This window comes from Mercenaria mercenaria, chromosome 15 (assembly GCF_021730395.1).
Source record: "Mercenaria mercenaria strain notata chromosome 15, MADL_Memer_1, whole genome shotgun sequence".
Classification (NCBI taxonomy): domain Eukaryota; kingdom Metazoa; phylum Mollusca; class Bivalvia; order Venerida; family Veneridae; genus Mercenaria; species Mercenaria mercenaria.
Window position 1 is genome coordinate 72928640 of NC_069375.1, and position 21108 is coordinate 72949747.

Genomic DNA, 21108 nt, shown 5'->3' on the forward strand with positions numbered 1-21108 from the left:
ATACCCAAAGTAACATAATCATATACTAATGTGGATTGCAAAACGAAATGTGGCAGTTCAAGGTACATGCTACCGATCCAACTAGGTTTACATGTTTGAATGTGCATGTAGGACTATTTATATACCAAAGAATAGCAATGTTAATACAACGAGGACAATAAAGTTGTGAGATTTTTAAAACATTGTCTTCTGGTATTGTTTATAGAGAAAACACAATAAGCAAGATTGAACTGTGCTAATTAAGTTGTGCTGAATTTTAATAAGTGTTACATACTCATTATATCATTAATGCTTGGAATATTTATAAGCTTTACTTTGACATTTATAAAACTGGTAAGATTCTTATAAGTGGTTAAGAACAGATATATGTGTACTAAATAAACGTTTTAAATGCATATTTGATACATTTTAATTAATATTCATGAGTATACAAATGAGCTGAAAAATATCTTAATTGATATTTATGAAGAACATTATTCCAAAATCAAAACATTTTTCTGTATCAAAAAGTTAGATATGTAAATATTGTCAGATTTGTAATATTTGTTTCTTAATGTTTAATATTCCCTATCCACTTTTGACAGTATTTACTCTTGCAAAACAATGAATAATGCTACAAACTATACTATATTTGTATAAAATAATGTTTCAAATGTAATTCTTCTTATTGTTTTCCATTTAAAAACACAAATAGTGAATATTTTATCTTTATATTATTTGTAAATATCCGTTTTAACGAATTATCTGCCCATTTTTTAAGTTTCATGAATATTTATAAGTATTTAAATGAGAAAATTTGAATAAGTGTTTGTAGATAAATGTACAAAGCCCTGGCTTCCTTTTGATACCATTGTTTTATTCTACACCGATAAATGACCAAGAAATAGAGTATTTTGCACCAAATGACCTTTGACCTCGTTTATCTTATTATAAAGGGCCTTTCAAGGGCGACTACCAAGCAAGTCTTTCTTGTGGCATTTAGTAGATAACGTTTAAAATGGTAGTCGTCCATCTTCGGAGAATGCCTACGCAAGTCACTTTTTTTTAACTCTAGGCATACTATGATTGTTTTTGTGTAACCTTAAATCCGTATTCTTTCATTGATTTATGTTCACCAGTATTCTGGATGGGAAAGCGTCCGTCTACTTCGTAATTATCATAAAACGTCTCATACAATATTTCAAAGCCTTCCTTTTCGTAAATTTTCTTCGAATAATTGGACGTTCCTGCACCTTTGATATAAACTTCATCAAAACCAAAATGGCGGATCATATCTACAGCTGCACGAAAAATTCGTGTAGCAAAGCCACGTTTCTGGTATTTCCTTGAGACCACGAGACCAAGAAAGTTAAAAGCTTCGTCAGTTCCATAGTAATCAAAGAATCCAGCCTCGTTGTCACAGTAAAAGATAAACCGTAATATCTCCCTGAGTGAGTTTGTCTTTATTGAATTCAAATCCAATTTTTCACCACGAGAAGCAATATTTGTTGTCCTGAAGGCAATAGGTTCTCCAGTTTCTTCATCTACGAACATCAAGGATAGGTGCAGTTTTAAAAATTGCAGCCAGAAAGATTCCATTTCCTCTGTATATTGTAGACCAAATGCTTTATTAAGTGGTTCATCTGGTACAAAATAATCTCTACACAACTCTAAGGCTTTTTCGTAGTATTCTTCCGTGATTAAAACCAACTTGACACCAGGTATGTCAAATTGTTCTCGTGTCTTCTCAAAGGCCTGAAAGTAAATTAGTTTTAAAAGCATTACAGGTGTAAAGGTGACTTTAATTAGAATTTGACAAATGGAAAGTTTTGGTCAAGTTAATGCGCCAAATAATGAGATATATAGATAATACGGAGGTACACATTCGATGTGATGTGTCGACTGTCACACACCAAAAATGATAACTTAATTGAAGAAGTACATATCGTAATTTTTGTCTGGTTGTTACACTAAAACAATTACAGTTTAAATGGAGAAATTAAAGCTTTTATCATCAAGGGAAACATCTAGGTGCCCTTCCTTCTAGTTATTATTTCAGCCACGAATGGGTGCCTGGGTAGAAGCAGAGGTCTCATACGTACATCACCACTTAACACCCGGCCAGTGAAGCCCCAGAACATTTGTGCTTACAATGAGAAGCCATCTGAAACTGTCGATTATTTCTTCGACTTTGAAGTTTAATAATTAAGCAGTTTAAAGCTGTCCGATTATAATTGAAACTACATGTCGTAACTTGACTTTCTTAACAAGTTTTCATTTTTATTATCTGTATATAGCGCTCTACATGCATTTCGACATAAACGCGAAACAGGTTATTAAAGATATCCAATGGTCATCCTACTCTAAAATATTTCATCTTCAGCTATTTACTTCAAATGTATAAAATCCAGATCAAATGTGTATAGCTTTACTAAACACATAATTGAGCCGTGCCATGAGAAAACCAACATAGTGGCTTTGCGACCAGCATGGATCCAGACCAGCCTGCGCATCCGCGCAGTCTGATCAGGATCCATGCTGTTCGCTAACAGTTTCTCCAATTCCAATAGGCTTTAAAAGCGAACAGCATGGAGCCTGACCAGACTGCGCGGATGGTCTGGATCCATGCTGGTCGCATACCCACTATGTTGGTTTTCTCATGGCACGGCTCAATTAAGTTTGCATATAGAGCTCAGCCATAATTAGATGTTGATTGTTAAAAGCAGTCAGGATTTTAGTGGTAGTAGTATACAAATATGTTGCACACATAAACTTGTTAAATTCATACTATGTGCAGTAACTATTCTTTCTAAATATGAAATGTTGACCTAATATACCTTTAAATGATAATGCAATATGTTATTCACTAACACGACCAAATTTGTCAAGGTCATATACATGAGATTGTAGAAATGTTGATTACATTGAATACTAAACCTTGCTTATTTATTTTGTTTGATTTGTTTTAGCAATATTCAAGTTATATAACGGCGATAATCTTCAACCGACCTTGATTCTGCAACAGTACTTGCACTGCACAGGATACTGTTTGAAGGTTAGTAGTTATATATATGATGGTGCGAGCCCGATTTTGACCCAACTTAATTTTAGTCTTTGACCTAAACCGACCAATGCCGGACAATTTAAAATACTTTAAAATCCACAGGTTTTAACTTTACTTTCATTTTCTCATATTTTCAGAAAACCTGGTTATAAATAACTGACATATTTTCTGAAAATGTTATATTGGAATTTACGTTGTATTTTCTGAAAATGGCTATGTGGGAAACCACAAATTCAACCAATCAAAAGCCTGCCATTTTTCTGCCAAGTTGGCAGCAAACTGTCATTTGCTTTTACTTTGGCCGAATCTTTGGCCGAATCTTTGGCAGAACTTTGGCAGATTATATTATATTATATTTATTGATAAAATGTAACTTATTTGATCTTATTTTCAATTAGTAAGTACATTATTAGTCTTTAAATAATTTTAAATACATTTGATATAGATGAGTTTACAGAATAAAATATATTGTTTGAAAGAAAGAAGATTTACTGATAATATAAATCCTCATTATGTTACAACAAAAAACGGGAGAAAAATGATAAGGGCTACTTGTTCATCTTGTGGAAAGATGAAATCAAAGTTTGTTAAAAGTACAGGGGGTAATTTAGATATTCACAAAGCAATGTTACCTTTATTACCTAAGAAAGGTTTAACACTTCCAGGATATAATTATTGTGGGCCAGGAAATCCCCTAGATAATGGACCCCCTGTCAATGAACTGGATGCAGTATGTATGGACCATGATTTTTGCTATGACAGCGATGTAAAAAAGGGTACATGTGATAAGCAAATGCTTTCCAATTTAAATAAAACTAAATCAAAAACATTTGGAGAAAAGATTGCAAAACATTTAGTTGTGAAACCTATAATTAAAACAAAATACAAACTTGGGCTGGGACAAAAGTCAAAAAACGGGAAAAAGGGGTAGAGCAAACTTTTACTACCCCCAAAATAAATTGGAGCGATGAATTAGCAGAAGAATTACACAAACCAATTAAAAGAAAATTTAGGAAACGAAGAGTGATAGTTAATGATATTGATGATACTTGGTCAGCTGATTTAGTTGACATGCAAGCTTTTTTCAAAATATAATAAAGGAGTAAAGTACTTGTTAACCGTTATTGATATATTTAGTAAATATGCTTGGGTTATTCCATTAAAGAATAAAACTGGAGAATCTGTTACTGAAGCATTTGAAAAAATAATTTCTGAAGATAGAATTCAGGGACGAAAGTCCCCGAAGACTGCAAGGATTCCACAAAATTTATGGGTAGATGAAGGAAAAGAATTTTATAATAAAAAGTTTGAATCATTTTTGAATAAAAATAAGATTAATATGTACCATACATTTAATGAAGGAAAGGCTGTAGTAATAGAAAGATTTAATAGAAGTTTAAAAAGAATAATGTGGAAATATTTTACAGCAAATAATACTTATACTTATTTAGATAATTTGCAGGATATGGTTGATAAATATAACAAAACAAAACATTCTAGTATAAAAATGACACCAACCGAAGCTAGTAAAAACTTAAATAAAGGTACTGTTTACTTTAATTTATATGGTGATTTAAAGATACCAAAGAGCAAAGCAAAATTTAAAATTGGTGATCGAGTTCGCTTGAGCAAACTTAAAAGACATTTTGAAAAAGGATATACACCAAATTGGACAGAGGAAATATTTATAATTTATAAAATTAATAATACAAATCCCAGAACATACACTATTAAAGATTTAAATGATGAAATAATTCAAGGTTCATTTTATGAACAAGAACTTTTACCTACTACACAAGAAGTTTTTAGAATAGAAAAAGTTATTAGACGAAATTATAAGAAAAAAACAAGCTTTAGTAAAATGGAAGGGTTATAGCGAAAAATTTAATAGTTGGGTACCATTTAGCGATCTTGAACAAATTTAATTTAGAAATAAAAAGTTTAATTATATAAATGAGCAATAAAAATCTAATTTCTAATAATAATGGAATAGAAACAATAGATCAATTAATTATTCACTTAACTAAACTAGCTGCTGCTTACAGAAAAAGTTATAAATTTTGTGGGAGAGTAAGTACTGGGTTATATATTACAGCAGGTGTTTTTGGTTGTTCAGCTGCATTAGCACTTGTTCCAGCTATTCCTAAGACTAAAACTTGACGACAAGAAATTTTTTTTAAAATCACATCATCATAAGATAAAACAACTTATAACAAAAGCACGGATTGGAAAAGTAAATAAAGAAGATCCAAATAAAGTTATTCAGGATATTTTTACAATACTATTAGAAATGCAGAAAGAAAAAAATTATTCAACACCTCTTGAAATGCATATGAAGGAATTTAAACTTAACGGATATAAAAGTAAAAAAGAAGAAGAGTTGTATTAACTTTAATTAAAGATTTTTTCTATAAGTATTTTATATAAATGAGAAAAATTATATCAGTTGAAGGTAATATTGCATCAGGAAAAAGTACGTTTTTAGATATTATTAAAGAATATAATCCTAATTTTAATATAATTCCAGAACCAATTCACGAATGGCAAAATGTTATGGACCCAAGTTATAATTCATATAACCTTTTTGAACTTGCTGCTCAAGAACCTTCCAAATATTTATTTCCTTTTCAGCTAACAACTTTAAACAGTCATATAAAAATGTTATCTTCTGCTAAACAGTTTGATGGTGTTTCTGTTCTTGAACGTTGTTATTTAACTAACAGTAATGTTTTTACAAAACAACATCACGACAACGGTGTTATAAATGACCCCGAGTGGGCAGTATACAATCTTTTCTTAACTGATCATATTATAAAACCATATGGAAAAAACCCAATTGATGGATTTGTTTATGTTAAAACCGACCCAGAAATATGTTTTAAAAGACTTCAAAAAAGAAACAGAACGGAAGAAAACAAAGTTGGTTTAGATTATTTAGAAAAACTACACAAATTACACGAAGAATGGTTAAACAGAATGTTTCAAGAAGGTATTAAAATTTTAACAGTTGATAACAATTTAGAAAAAATGACTTTAAAATCTTATTCAAAAGATATAGATAATATAAACAAATTTCTCAAATCAATATAATTTCATTAGGTGCGTTTTTAAAGATTTTTTTCTATAAGTATATTATATATAGATGGTTAATAGAAAGGTAGATAGAATGATTATGCCAAAATTATCTAGCACTTTAGGAGAAATAATGAATCCAGATGAAAATTCATATAAGAAAGTTCTTAAAAGAAGAAATGTTATTAAATCAAAACTTGATCAAATAGTTAGCGATGAATATAAAAATCATGTCATTGATAAATTACAAAATGTTATAGATCCTTATCTTCATAAAAGAACTTTATTTGAATGGGACTGTGGTTGTCTATTAACTGAAGAAGAAAATGCTGAAAGATTATGTGATTGTCCCAGACCAAATAATTATCGAAACAATCCTAAAAATGTTATTGTAACCGATTGTGATACTAATGAAGAAAAAATATATAGAAGCACTTACAAAGCATCTAAAGAATTTGGTATTAATGCTGGGTTAATAAAAATGTGTTGTGAAGGGACAAACCGAGTAAAATGTGGAATATCAAAAGTTAATGGAAAAAGATATAAGTTTAAATATTTTATTTCTTCTTAAAGATAATTTAAAACTTTATTTATTTTATTATTTTTTAATTATTTTTTTAATCCTTTTTTGCTTGAAGATTTTTTTTTCTAAATATAATATATAGATGGAAATCGAGAGATCTACAAAACAATATTATAAGAAATTTGAAATTAAAATTACATATAGACAAGATCCAAAGAATCAATTATATTTAACTATAAACGACTCTTATGAAATACTTAAATCTGAACTTAAAACTTTAAAAGGTATAAAAATAAACGTTGTTTTAAAAATAACTTTTGCAAAAATGGATAAAACTGATACAATATATAAATCAGCTTATTTTCAATCAAAGGCTTTAGAAATTATTAACACAAACGAAATAAAAAAAACTTTACATCAAGCTTTTGATGAAATAATAAATAGAATTGGTAATTGGATTTCTGAAGGAAGTGGCTGGAGAATAGAGTCAGTTGATGTTCATTATATAAATAGATATAAGTATAGTCCATTGGCTGCTTCAAGTTATTTAGAATTACCAAAACCATTACAAAATTCAATGAAAGGATTAATAAATATAAAGAATGATGATAACGAATGTTTTAGATGGTGTCATTTAGCTTACAAATTTCCTGCTGAAAAAAATCCTCAAAATATTTCAAAATATAAAAAAACATATAAACGATCTTGATTATACTGGAATTAAATTTCCTGTTACATTAAATCAAATACCTAAAATAGAAGTTTTAAATGAAATATCATTTAATATTTTTGGTTATGAAGAAAATAGTATTTATCCATTGTACATATCAAAATATCAATACGAAGAACACTGTGACATGTTGCTAATTACTAATGATAAAATAAATGATAAAATAAATGATAAAATAACTGATGATGACTGTAAACCCCCAAGAACTGTAGTCCAACATTATGTTTGGATAAAAGACTTTAATAGATTAATGTTTAACAAAACAAAACATGCAAATAAAAAACATTTTTGTAAAAGCTGTCTGCAACATTTTACAAATGAAAGAATATTAAATGAACACATACCAAATTGTTTAGCTATTAATGGTATCCAAGGCGTAAAAATGCCAAAAGAGGGAAGTAAAGTACAATTTAAAAATTATCATAAAGGTTTAGCAGTACCTTTTGTAATTTATGCTGATTTTGAATCAATAACTAAAAAAGTTTTAACTGCTTTACCATCAACTGAATCTTCATTTACTGAACCATATCAAAATCATATAGATTGTGGTTACGGCTATAAAGTTGTTTGTTGCTATGACGATAAATATACTAAACCAACCCAGATTTATAGAGGTCCTAATGCAGTTTATAAGTTTATTGAAAAAATGCTTGAGGAAGAGGAATATTGTAAAGAAATATTTAAAGAACATTTCAACAAAGAACTAAGAATGTCTAAAAAAGATGAAAGTGAATTTAAAAAACAAAAGTTTTGTCATATTTGTGAAAAAGAATATAAGGAAAATGAAAATCCTGTCCGTGACCATTGTCATATAACAGGAAAATTCAGAGGAAGTGCTCACTCAGAATGTAATATTAATTTTAAACTAACACACAAAATTCCTGTTATTTTTCATAATTTAAGAGGTTATGACGGTCATTTTATTATGCAACAAATAGGAAAATTTAAAAAAGAAATTAATGTTATTCCTAACAATATGGAAAGATATATGGCATTTATGATTTCTGACTTGGTCTTTATTGATTCATTCCAATTTATGTCTCAATCATTGGATAACCTAGTAAAAAATATTCCAGAATTTAAATATTTATCTCAAGAATTTGATTGTGAAAGCATTAATTTATTAAAAACAAAAGGTGTTTATCCATATGATTACATGGATTCATTTAAAAAATTTAAAGAAACAGAATTACCTTCTAAAGAAGAGTTTTATTCAATTTTAAATGAAACTAATATTTCTGATAATGAATATGAACATGCTAAAAATATCTGGAAAAAATTTAAAATAAAAACAATGGGAGAATATCATGATCTATATTTAAAAACTGACGTATTACTTTTAGCTGATGTATTCGAAAATTTTAGAAAACTATGTTTAGAGTACTACAAATTAGATCCTTGTCATTATTTTAGTAGTCCTGGGTTAGCTTGGGATGCAATGTTAAAAATGACTGGAATTAAGTTAGATTTAATAACTGATATTAATATGTATCTTTTTATTGAAAAGGGACTGAGAGGAGGAATAAGTTATATTTCAAACAGATACAGTAAAGCAAACAATAAATATATGAAAGATTATAATTCAAAAGAAGAAAGCAAATACATTATGTACCTCGATGCCAATAACCTTAACGGTTGGGCTATGTGTCAACCTTTGCCCTCTGGAAACTTTAAATTTATATCCGAAAAACAATTCAAGAAATTAATTGCAAAAGGTAAAACTAACTTTATAGTTGAATGTGATCTTGAATATCCAAAAGAATTACATAAAACCCACAATGATTATCCTTTAGCTCCTGAAAAAATTAAAATACCAGATCAATGGCTTTCTGATTATAGTAAAAATATTAAAACAGAATTTGAAATAGGAAAAAGTAATGTAAAGAAGTTGGTTCCAACTTTAATGAAAAAACAAAATTATGTAGTTCATTATAAAAATCTTGAACTATATACACAATTAGGATTAAAAGTAACAAAAATACACAAAATATTAACTTTTGACGAAAGTCCTTGGTTAAAAAAGTATATTGATTTTAATACTCAAAAAAGATCTAAAGCAAAAAATTCATTTGAAAAGGACTTTTTTAAGTTAATGAACAACTCTGTATTCGGTAAGACGATGGAGAATTTACGTAAGAGGGTTAATATTAAATTAACTCATGATGAAAATATTTTATTAAAATACATAGCCAAACCTTCATTTGTTAGTTCAACGATGTTTAAAGGCCTAGATTTTGGCAGTGGGCCAAGGGATTTTTGTCTTCACCAGCACAGTTGGGGGCTAATGACCATCACAGTATGGCTCCAATAAACAAGGGTCATTGTTTATTGGAGAGTCAGTCTACCTTACAAGTGTATCTATTAGTGAGAAGGGGAAACGAAGTAATTTATTTTAAATTAATGAATAATTGATAACTTTTAAAATTATACTAGCTTTTTTGGCATTTCTATGTAAAGAAAAATATTTGTTGATCAAACACAAAAATAAAATAATCAGAAACTTATTTTCACAACAATGAAATAATGAGAAACTTACTTAAAGAAACATGCAAGTTTTTATTTTTTCAAATTCTGCCTGGAGAATTGTGATATTTCTGAAAAATGTGACTTTCACTCATCTAAAGCTTGCAGAATACTGTAAATAACATTTGCCTAAATTGAAAACAGAATGTGAATTTCAAAGTTACAAAGCAAAGCATGAAAAAAGTCCCTTTTGGCAACATACTGAAAATGAAAAAATTTTTTTTTTGAGTATAGATGGAACACAATAATTTTATATTCAAATAATGTTGATTACATGAATACGTGAAAATCAGTTTCCAAATCGAAAAATATTGTTTGTCAGCACAAAGAACTCAGGAAGTTTTCACTATACTTGTGTTTTATTATCATTATTATTTTCAATATTATTACTGTATCTTTTATCATCCTATATGTAATATAATAATAATGATAATAATAATAATAATAATTATGATTATTTCTATTATTATCATTATTATAACATTAAAGTAATAGTTATTATCATCTACATAATATCAAAATAATAATTATTCTTATTATCATTCCACATTTACTGAAGAAAAATTAATTTCTTTCAACTCCACTGCACATTTTCATGGTCTAGTTGGGGTCCCTGCTGTGCTAATTGCCCTCTAATCAGTTGCTATTACATAATCGCTGATAAGCAGCAGACAAGATGGGAGCTGTATATTGGATTTGGGGGGGGACACTTATATAGTAGTGAATCTAGGCCTTTAACTCTAACCTTTTTGGTATTCATAGAATAAAAGAAAGTTTGTTATTAAACAGACCTTGTTATGTTGGAATGTGCATTCTAGATTTATCAAAATATTTAATGTATGATTTTCATTATAATTACATTAAGGAAAAGTACGAGAGTAATTGTAAATTATTGTTTACTGACACTGATTCATTATGTTATGAAATAAAAACCAAAGATGCATATAAAGACTTTTATAAGGACAAAGATTTATTTGATAATAGTGATTACGATAACAACTCAAAATTTTATTTTGATAATAATAAAAAAGTAATTGGAAAATTTAAAGATGAAGCTGCCGGTGTAGTAATTGTTGAATTTGTCGGATTAAGAAGTAAAATGTATTCATATTTATTAGAAAATGAAGTTAACATTAAAAAATGTAAAGGAATTAAAAAACTTGTTGTTAAGAAAACAATAGTTCATAAAAATTATAAAGATACTTTGTTTAATTCAACCCAAAGTAATCACACCTTTAAAGTTATTCGTTCTGATAAACACAATCTTTCCAGTTATGTTATAAATAAAACATCTTTATCATGTTATGACGATAAAAGATATATTCTTGATAATGGTATTGATACATTAGCTTATTCTTAAATTAATTAAAGTTTTTATTAAAGTTTTTATTAAAGTTTTTATTAAAGTTTTTATTAAATTATAGAACCATAAATTGTTAACTGAATATTCATAACGTTTAAAGAATTAATATAAATAACATCATTTATTTTAAATTCATTTGCATAATTAATAGAAATAGATTCATTTTTTCTGTTATTTTTTACATTATAACTTTGAAGAATTACATTTTCTTTATTTTTTAATTGTAATTTAGCTTCTCCTTTATCTAATTTAATTGCATCAACAAGAATAATTAAAATGCAATTAAAATTAATTCTTACATTATTACCATTTTGAACTAAACCAGGACTAGCATTTACAGTTTTCCATTGAAATAATCCACTATCAGTATCTTGGGTATAACTTGTTAAAAACAATGGAGGTTTTCTTTTAATTTGTTTTTCTATTTTATTTACTTTTTCGTTTATATTATTGAATATTCCCATTATATTAATTATTCCAGTTAAATAAATGTCCTTATTTATTAAAATAATTAATAATAGTTTGTTCATTTACTCTTTGATTATTAATTTTTAGTATTTTATACAATAAATCATACAACGGTACTTTATCTTGTAACATTTTAATGAAAAATAAACAATAATATCCGCAGAGTGTACTTGTTTTGTCTTGATATTGAACATTGTTGTATTTTACATTTGGTATATACTTAATTACTTCTTTTGGTGGAGGAAGTCCAAATGGATCAAAGTATATTTTACCAATATAACAAACCCAATGTGTTCCAGGACCAACAGAGTCATCCAAATTTATAATTCCACACTCGTCCTTTTCTTTTAATTTTAATTTTGGTAGACCTGTGGTCTCCGAGAGTTTCACTCTTGGTAAATTATTTCTACTAAATACACCCCTAAAGTTTTTAATTTTTAATTGTTTTACCCATTGTTCAATTTCAAAGTTAGATATTGGTTTGTTTATAAATTTTATTTTTTTTTTACTATAGGAATTCGTCTGTAAGGTCTCCGTTGTGAATCAATCTGTAATCCTTTCCCACTTAACAAAGATGTAATCAAAGGTATTCCTAGACTAGCAGCCAACATACCTAAAAACCCACCGTCTTGTTTTTGTTTTTGTGTTAATTTAATCACTCCAGATCCTACTAATTGCTTTCTTTGATTAGGTGTAAGATATGGTGATATCATATTTCTCTTATCATTAGCTACTGAAATCATACCATTTCCAAGTATTTTACTAACACCAGTACTGGCCAGTCCAGACAAAGCACCAATGCCTAAAGGGGCTAATATTTTTGGAGCTATTTTTGCTGCCATTGGAAGAATTGTTTTTCCTAACAAACCAGCCAAAGCTCCTAAAAATCCACCATTTTGACCTTGACTGGACATTTGTTTCTTTGAAATTGTAATTTCTAATCCCTTCTTATTTGCAATAGCTTTTTTAATTTGATTAATTTGTGTTTTTGTTAAAAGTAAAGGGAAGTTTCCACGTAATTGTTCATGTTTTAATCTAAAAGTATGTGGAATTTTATTATTATAAGCTTGTGCTAAATTTTTCTTTTGTCCATCTGTAAGGTTAATTTTATATTCAATATAATTTGATGACATTATATATTTAAAATTTATTTTATTTAAACAATAACAAGTTCATTTCCAATAGTATTTATTTCAACTGTTTCCTCATACAATACAATTGCATAAACACGGACATGTGCTGCCGGCCGAGCATTTAATTTAGCTGTTAATGTTATCTGCTTAGGATCTTCTGTTATTGCTTCCTTTTTATATTCTAAGTTAAAATGAACAAATCCATACAAACTTTGAAAATTAAATCTATTTAAAAGGCTTCCGGTAGTCTTATTATTTTGTTTATAATAATAATTAATTACATCATCATATATTCTTGATATACTTGTGTATTCTATTTCTGGATAAAAAACACCATTACCAACTTCAAGACGACAAGAGCTCAAAATACAAGTATTATCAGCTGCTGCATCAACTTTAAATGTATCTAATAAAAGTGGATTCTGTCTTTGTGCATTACTTTTTTCAGGTCGTTGTAAATAAACAAATACATGTTGTGGTTTTATTACACCAGCTGTTATTCTAAAGTTATGTCCGTTGTCGTGTATCAGTTGATTGCGTCACCATTTCCGAAGGTATGACCATCTTGCTTTTGTAAATCTTTCAGTAGCAATTAGATCAAACCCAAATTCATTAAAAACCAAACGTGGAACCCATAGAATTAATTTTGTTACAATTACTCTACCAGCATCAGCAGCATTAGCTCTAAAAATTAATTCATCATCATCTGTCAGCTGTAGTGTTATTTGAATTTGACTTGGAGGTAAAATATTAGTTTCTAAACCCTGAAAAAATGAATAATTATTTAATGGAATTTTAGCATTTACCTCTTTACCACCTTGGATTAATAACTTCCTAGTAGCAAAACCCGAATTATATTTATCTTGATCCTTCCTGCTCTCAGCATTATCATTTATATCTAAATAAATAAACTCATTTGTTCCAGTTGATTTTGCATAATCCTCAGACAATTCAACCAGATTCTTTACATTTATTACTTTGTATAAATTATTACAATCATATACAATTTTTCCATTTTGTTTAACCACTAACTGATCAATTAATGAAGCTGCATTATTAATTAGAGCAATTTGATCTCCAACATCATAATTATTACCATCAGCAAGCTTATTTACTTTAAAACTTACTTCAAAATAACCATTAAACCAATCAAAATATGAGCTTCTATCATTAATTGTAAAGTGATATCCGTTTTTTTGTTGCTTAACATTATTTCCCAAGACAGATATTAAAGCTGTATCTAATTGAATAGGAGTTAATTCATATCTTTCACAATATTCTTTTGTTCTAAACATGTATATATTATATATTATTTTATTTTTTATTAAAGTTAAAACTTTATTTTTTATAAATTAATCTGTTAATACGTTTTTGTTGAGCTGAAGTTCCAGCACGAGCTAAAGTCCCAGATCCTGACAATATTCTATTTATTCTCATATGAATATCCTCCTCATAATTATTTTTATTATTATTTTTATCATTATTTTTACTATTATTTTTTTCTTGTAATTCCTTGGCAATTAAATTACCAACTGCCGGAGCAGGTTTCTTTTTAAGTTTTTCAATAATTTTATTAGTATCTCCAGTGAAGCTTCCAATAAGCTTCGCTGCAGCTAAATTTCCAACTTCTGTTCCAACCTTTTTTGTTCCACTTTCAAGTGCTGCTTTTCCTGCTGTTTCCAAAGCTTTTTTTCCAGCTGTGCTAATTGAAGATGCAACTCCGCTTGAAAGCAATTTTGTTAAAGTGTCAAAGATACCTGTTCCATGTATGATTTCTTTTCCCGAGCATCAACATAAATAAATATTCCTTTATTTTTGTCATAAACTTTCTTGTACATTATATAAAACTAAAATTTATAATTTCAAATTTCTTTTAAAATTAGTGTAAAACTTGTTTCAACCTCATTAAAATTAATTATTCTACCAAATACATCTGTAATATATATTCTTATTGAATTTATAATATATTTATTAATTTCAGAATATCCAACTCTTTGTGGTTCTTTTGTAAATGGATAAGCTCTTGTTAAATCTGCAGTACTTAAAGCATAGATAATATCACTGAAATTACCATCAACAAGTGAATTATCAATAAGATCACAATGAATGTAAATTGTATCCACAGAGTTAGTTATATTTGGTGTTTTAGTTCCCCATTCAGTTTTGTCTAATTTTTTTTTCTCAAATCCAAGCAATGTATGAAAATTTGATATTTCCAAATCCAACTTAAAATTATCTGTAATTGAAATCAAAATCTTAAAACTACTTAAATCAAATTCCAAACTTATTGGAGCAATTTCTGATTTATCAAATTCATAATCATCATTACTTATTAATGTTTCCTTAATATAATTATTAATATCTGTGTAACTGTAAGAACCATTTGTAAATATAATATCTTTCCAATCCTTACCATTATGATAACGAATTCTTTTATTGTCATATTCATCACTAATATTATGCCAAGAATAGGTCATAGTGTTAATACTATCCAAACCAACAACATAAGTTTTATTTTTATCTAAAATTAAAGAACGACTAAATCTGATTGTAAAATCACTCGGAGTATTTTTATTATCTTTAACTGTTTCAGAACTTAATACTATTTTTTGTTCCATTTATATAATTAAAAACTTTAATTAAAAACTAAATTCAAGAAAAATAATTTTTATAAAACATTTCATGTTGTTCTGGTAACAATGTTTTCATTTTTAATAGTTCATCAATTATTCTAATACCTTCATTTTTTAGTTCTTCATTATTATTTCCAGCATTAATTGAACCACAAATTAACTCTAAGTCATTAACCAATTCTTTTGGATTACATGGACATACGTCATAACCTTGTCCTCTAATTACTTTTTTAAATTTCATAGATCTTTTATTGATAGGTAATCCTGACTTTTCTGTTAATTCTTTAAATATTTTTATTGAATGATTTGAATGCTTTTTATTATTGTTATATCTTTTATTAATCAAATCAATTAAATCATTATCTACTTTAGTGTTAATTACTTCTTTTCCAGTTATTCTATCCTTAGCAATTAACTTATTTTGACCATAAAGTTTATTTAAGTTAATAATTAAATTACCATATTGTCCATTTGGTGAAACTTTATATGGGTTATGATATTTTATTCCCCTTCCAAATATCTTTGGGTCTTTAATAATTTTTAATAAGCGTTCATTGTATCTTTTAAAATTTTCTCTATGTAATTTTAACTCCGAAACATACTCACCTGCAGCCATAGGTTCTGCATCTGTAAATTCAATTTTTTCATTTGGATTTTTTTTACTGTATTCATTTATTCTACGAGTAAAGGTCTTTAATTTTTCGGTAACCTCTTTTCTTGTTTTTATCCAATCATCTTTATTTTTGTTTATTACTAACTCTGTTAATGTAGGCAATTCATATTCTGATAATACATCTTTATCAATATTTACATCTAAATTTGCCACAAATTCTTCTTCTGATTTTTCAGAAAATTCATCAGTGTCTTCAAACACATCATCTTCATCATCCAAACCCATATGATCTTTCGGCGGTATTAATCGCATTGGTTCTCGTTCTCGGAATAGCTCTTCCAAACCCATAGTATCTTCCAGCGGTAATGGTTGTAATGGTTGTTGTAGTCCCGGAGGTGGTTGTTTTTCCAATAACTCTGTCACCATTTGTAGATTTTCTATTTCATACATCTTATCAGAAAACTGTTTTGGAAGTAATGCTAATTGTTGTTTTATTCCAGGTAATGCTTTTAACTGACTTGATAATTGTTCTTTTTGACTTTCTATTTTTTCAGTAATTGGCTTATAAATTTCAGTGTACATATCCCGATTTGTAGCTTTTCTTATTTTTTCTCTCATTATTTCTTCTCTAAGAGCTCTCATCTTTTGTCCGACTAATTTTTTTCTTATTCTTATTTCATTAAGTTTTGATTGTATTTATATAATAATGTAAGATAATTTAAAATAATGTAAAATAATGTAAGATAATGTAAGATATTGTAAAATAATGTAATATTATATAAATGGAAATTCCAAATTATGATACAAAAAGTGATAAATCCAATAACTTTAAACAATTTTATCCTTTTATGCCAGATTCATGTTTTAGAATGTTAATATGTGGATCGTCAGGATCTGGAAAAACAAATACATTAATGCATATACTTCGAAAACCTCTTATATATTATGATAAATTATACTTATATGCTAAAAACTTAGAACAATCTAAATATCAAGATTTAATTAACAACTTAAACCAAATTGCAAAAAAAATTAAAGTAGATCCAAATGAAATACTTGAATATTCAGCTGATCCCAACCAAATTGAACCTTGTGAGAATCTTGAATCAGAAAAACAAAAAGTAGTAATATTTGATGATTTTGTATGTGAAGATAAAAAAGTTCAAAATGAAATAACAAAATACTTTATTCAAGGACGTCACAAAAACTGTTGTGTTATTTATTTAAGTCAGTCTTACTATAAAACACCAAAAGATATTCGAATTAACTGTTCACATTATATTTTATTTGAAAGTCCAGGTAAAATGGAAAATGGTAGGATTTGTGATGAACAAAATATAGATCGTGATTCTTTTGCTAATGCAACAAATCAAAAATATGATTTCTTATATATTGACAAACCAAGGAAGTTTTTAAGAAAAAATTTTACTGGTAATATATAATAATTATATAATGGGAGTTTTTAATGATGTAAAACAAATAAGTGAACCTGACAGTATAAGTAAAGTTAAATTTGATATTGATTTAAGTGATTATGCTACTAAAAAACAATTCAAAAAGCTTAAAAAGGAAACGGAATCGTATCTTCACAGAAATAAGGAACTTGATAACACAATGAATAGAGCATTAGATATGGGAGGTAATGAAATAATCAACCTAGGAAATCCAGATAAACCCAACGATGCAGTTTCAAGACGGTTTGTGTATAAAAAAATTCAAAGTGTAATAGATGACTATAAACTTGAAGATGTCAAAAGTATAAAACAAACACTAGAAGTAGAAGTAAAGAATATTGAAGAATTAACAAAAGATTTTAAAAAGAATTCATTATTAATTAATCAATTACAAGGTAAAATGTAGAAGAAATGAAAGCTATGACTGATTCTATTAAAGAACTTGAAGAGAAATCTGATTTGACAGATGACAACATAAAAGAAGTATTTCGAGTCAATTTAAACATTTTATACACTCAAGTTCAAGAATTAAAAGATAGTATGATTAAACATGAAGAGCTAAAAGATAAGATTATTGAAGCTGAGAAAAAGTTACAAGATATGTATCAGTTAGAAATCAAAACAGAAATAAATAAACTAAATACTGAAATGGTAAAAGGGAATCAAGATTTACTCGATACATTTTCAAATAAATTTGCAGAATATAAATCTGAATTGGAAAAGGCAGCTTCACAAAGAGGTGATGATCATGATACAGCATTAGATAACCTTAAAAAAGAAATTAATTCTAAAATAGATGACTTTAAAAAACAAATTCGAAATTGGATTAGTATTGTTGACAACCGTCACAATTTAAAATATGCAGAATTAAGTAATATTACAAAAAAATTACAAGAAGATATTAATGAATTTAATGATCAAATTAAAAAAATAACAAATGATTTGGACTCTGTAGTTGAAAAATCAGCTAAACAAGGAGAGTTAATTACTGCTAATACTGAAGCAATTAAGATAATTAATGATCAAATTAAAAAAATAATAAATGATTTGGACTCTGTAGTTAAAATATCAGATAAACAAGGAGAATCAATCACTGCTAATACCCAAGTAATTACTGCTAATACTAAAGCAATAACCGCTAATGTTGAAGAAATTACCACTAATGCTGAAGAAATTACAAAAGTAAAAAATGTTTTCTTAAAACAAGAAACACAATTAGCTAGAACAAAAAATACTGTTGATAGTTTATCTGCTTCTGAAGTTGCTACAACAAAACGAGTTGATGATTTAGCTGAAATAATTCTTAAACTTAAAAAGAAAGACAGGAAAATAGAAAAAAAGGGTAGAGGAAGTAAAACATGAAGTGTTTCTCTTTGAATACTATTATAATCATACTTTTGATTACATACAAATGAAAAAGTATTTTGACCGTCGTGGTGCCTGGATACATTCAACATATAAAAATATGGCCGATCTGAACTATTTAAATATATTTGAAATAAGACCTGGAATTACCGTAGATTATAAAGACTTTATACTCATAGACCAAAAATATAAAATAGATGTACTAGATATGCTTTTGAGTGGTGTGTTTATAGTCGAAAAAAACGGAACTTATATAATAGATATTAAGATTTTATTAAAGGGTGCGAGCTCCCCGGGTGAACCGTATAAACCGACTAAAAGCCCAATATCAAATTTTATATTTAGGTGGCGAAATAATAGACCTCAGGATGATGTTTTATTTTTTGATATATTTGATAATGTAAATATAACAGCTGAGGCAGCTGAGGACTTTGACACTGATAAGTTAATATCTATGTATAAGAAAAAAATTAAAATTTATCTAAAACAAGGAACAATGTTTGATATTCACCCTTATGACGATTCAGCATCTACAGAATTAACATTTATGCTTTTGATGGGCAGTTACATCAGATTCTACATATCGGACGAACCTGTATCCTATGATATAAACAGACTTTTGGATTAAAGGTTTAATTAAAAACTTAATTAAAGTTTTAATTACTATGTGTACCCTAATAATATACTTACTAATTGAAAATAAGATCAAATAAGTTACATTTTATCAATAAATATAATATAATATAATCTGCCAAAGTTCTGCCAAAGATTCGGCCAAAGATTCGGCCAAAGTAAAAGCAAATGACAGTTTGCTGCCAACTTGGCAGAAAAATGGCAGGCTTTTGATTGGTTGAATTTGTGGTTTCCCACATAGCCATTTTCAGAAAATACAACGTAAATTCCAATATAACATTTTCAGAAAATATGTCAGTTATTTATAACCAGGTTTTCTGAAAATATGAGAAAATGAAAGTAAAGTTAAAACCTGTGGATTTTAAAGTATTTTAAATTGTCCGGCATTGGTCGGTTTAGGTCAAAGACTAAAATTAAGTTGGGTCAAAATCGGGCTCGCACCATCATATATATAACTACTAAGGTTGCATATAAAAAATGAGGGAGGCCAATTAATTTCAGACCCCTAGGCTTTTTCAAATTTCACGGTGTACCTTCGCCTCGCCGGGATTTAAAGTTGTAACCTTTCAGTTTATATTTTTGTGCTGTTGTAAGGTATCAACAGAGTTAACCTGCATGTAAAATTTCAAAACAAAATCTGTGATAAGTTAATGTACCTAACCACTACTTTTAATTAGCTTTTCTTAATCATTGCTATTTCTATAACAAATGTAATAGAGTTTGAAGTTCAAGTATTTGAAACTTTGATATTATGTTTGTAATGAAAGAGAAACTTCAGTTTATGAAGTGGCTTTAAAAGTGTTTAACCTTTCAACTGTAATGTCATGCGATTACACACTTACTCATCACAAGTATTTGACATGTATACATGGCGTGATAAAAATAATCAAGATTTACCTGCTGTTTGTCCTCCCGCGTTAATAATTTTATTGAAACTTTTTTGTTCGACTCCATTTTTATTTTGGATACTTTAATATTAGGACAAAAACGAAAGATAAATCCTCTCAGTGATTTAGATAAAGTCCAATGTTACACTTGACATACCACTATTGTTATTATAGTTGGTTTAGCTGGGACATCGTGAACTTTAAAGACTCACAATATAAAGTATACTGAAACGTTTTTGATAACTCTCGTAACAGTTTAAATCCAAGGTTTTGATAACGTGATACTGTTATAAATGGCTCACAATGCTTTCAATAGAAGATGATATTACTTTTCAGAGGTAGCGTGCTTTTGGAGGCATGTGCTTTTGTGCGATATTCTTTTTAAAGAGACTGGTAACAAAGTTTAAAATAGACAGATTGCCTTAGTGTCTCTTTAAGTCGGATCAAAGGATTGAAAAAATGAATTTTCAATTTGTAAGATAGCTTGTTTTGTATCCCTCTCTTTGTAACTCTTTGTTATTTCTGAAACGCTTTACATTTCATAATGAAATAGATAATACATGTTAAACTATCTATACTTCAGTCCATTTGAGGGAAACATACCATACTGTGTTTCTAAAGGAAAAAAAATAAAGGACGTTTTTACAGTATTTAATACGGTGCCCCTA

At 27.9% G+C, this 21108-nt stretch overlaps 1 protein-coding gene across 1 annotated transcript; it reads right to left on the reverse strand.

Annotated features, from left to right (window-relative positions):
• Positions 1–296: 296 nt before the first annotated feature.
• Positions 297–20814, reverse strand: LOC123534187 (uncharacterized). Its single transcript, XM_053525689.1, has 2 exons — positions 20451–20814; positions 297–1734 (listed from the first exon to the last, which is right to left on the reverse strand). Exons 1-2 carry the CDS (start codon positions 20505–20507, stop codon positions 1060–1062), a joined length of 732 nt encoding a protein of 243 aa, XP_053381664.1. The 5' UTR covers positions 20508–20814; the 3' UTR covers positions 297–1059.
• Between the last annotated feature and the right edge of the window lie 294 nt (positions 20815–21108).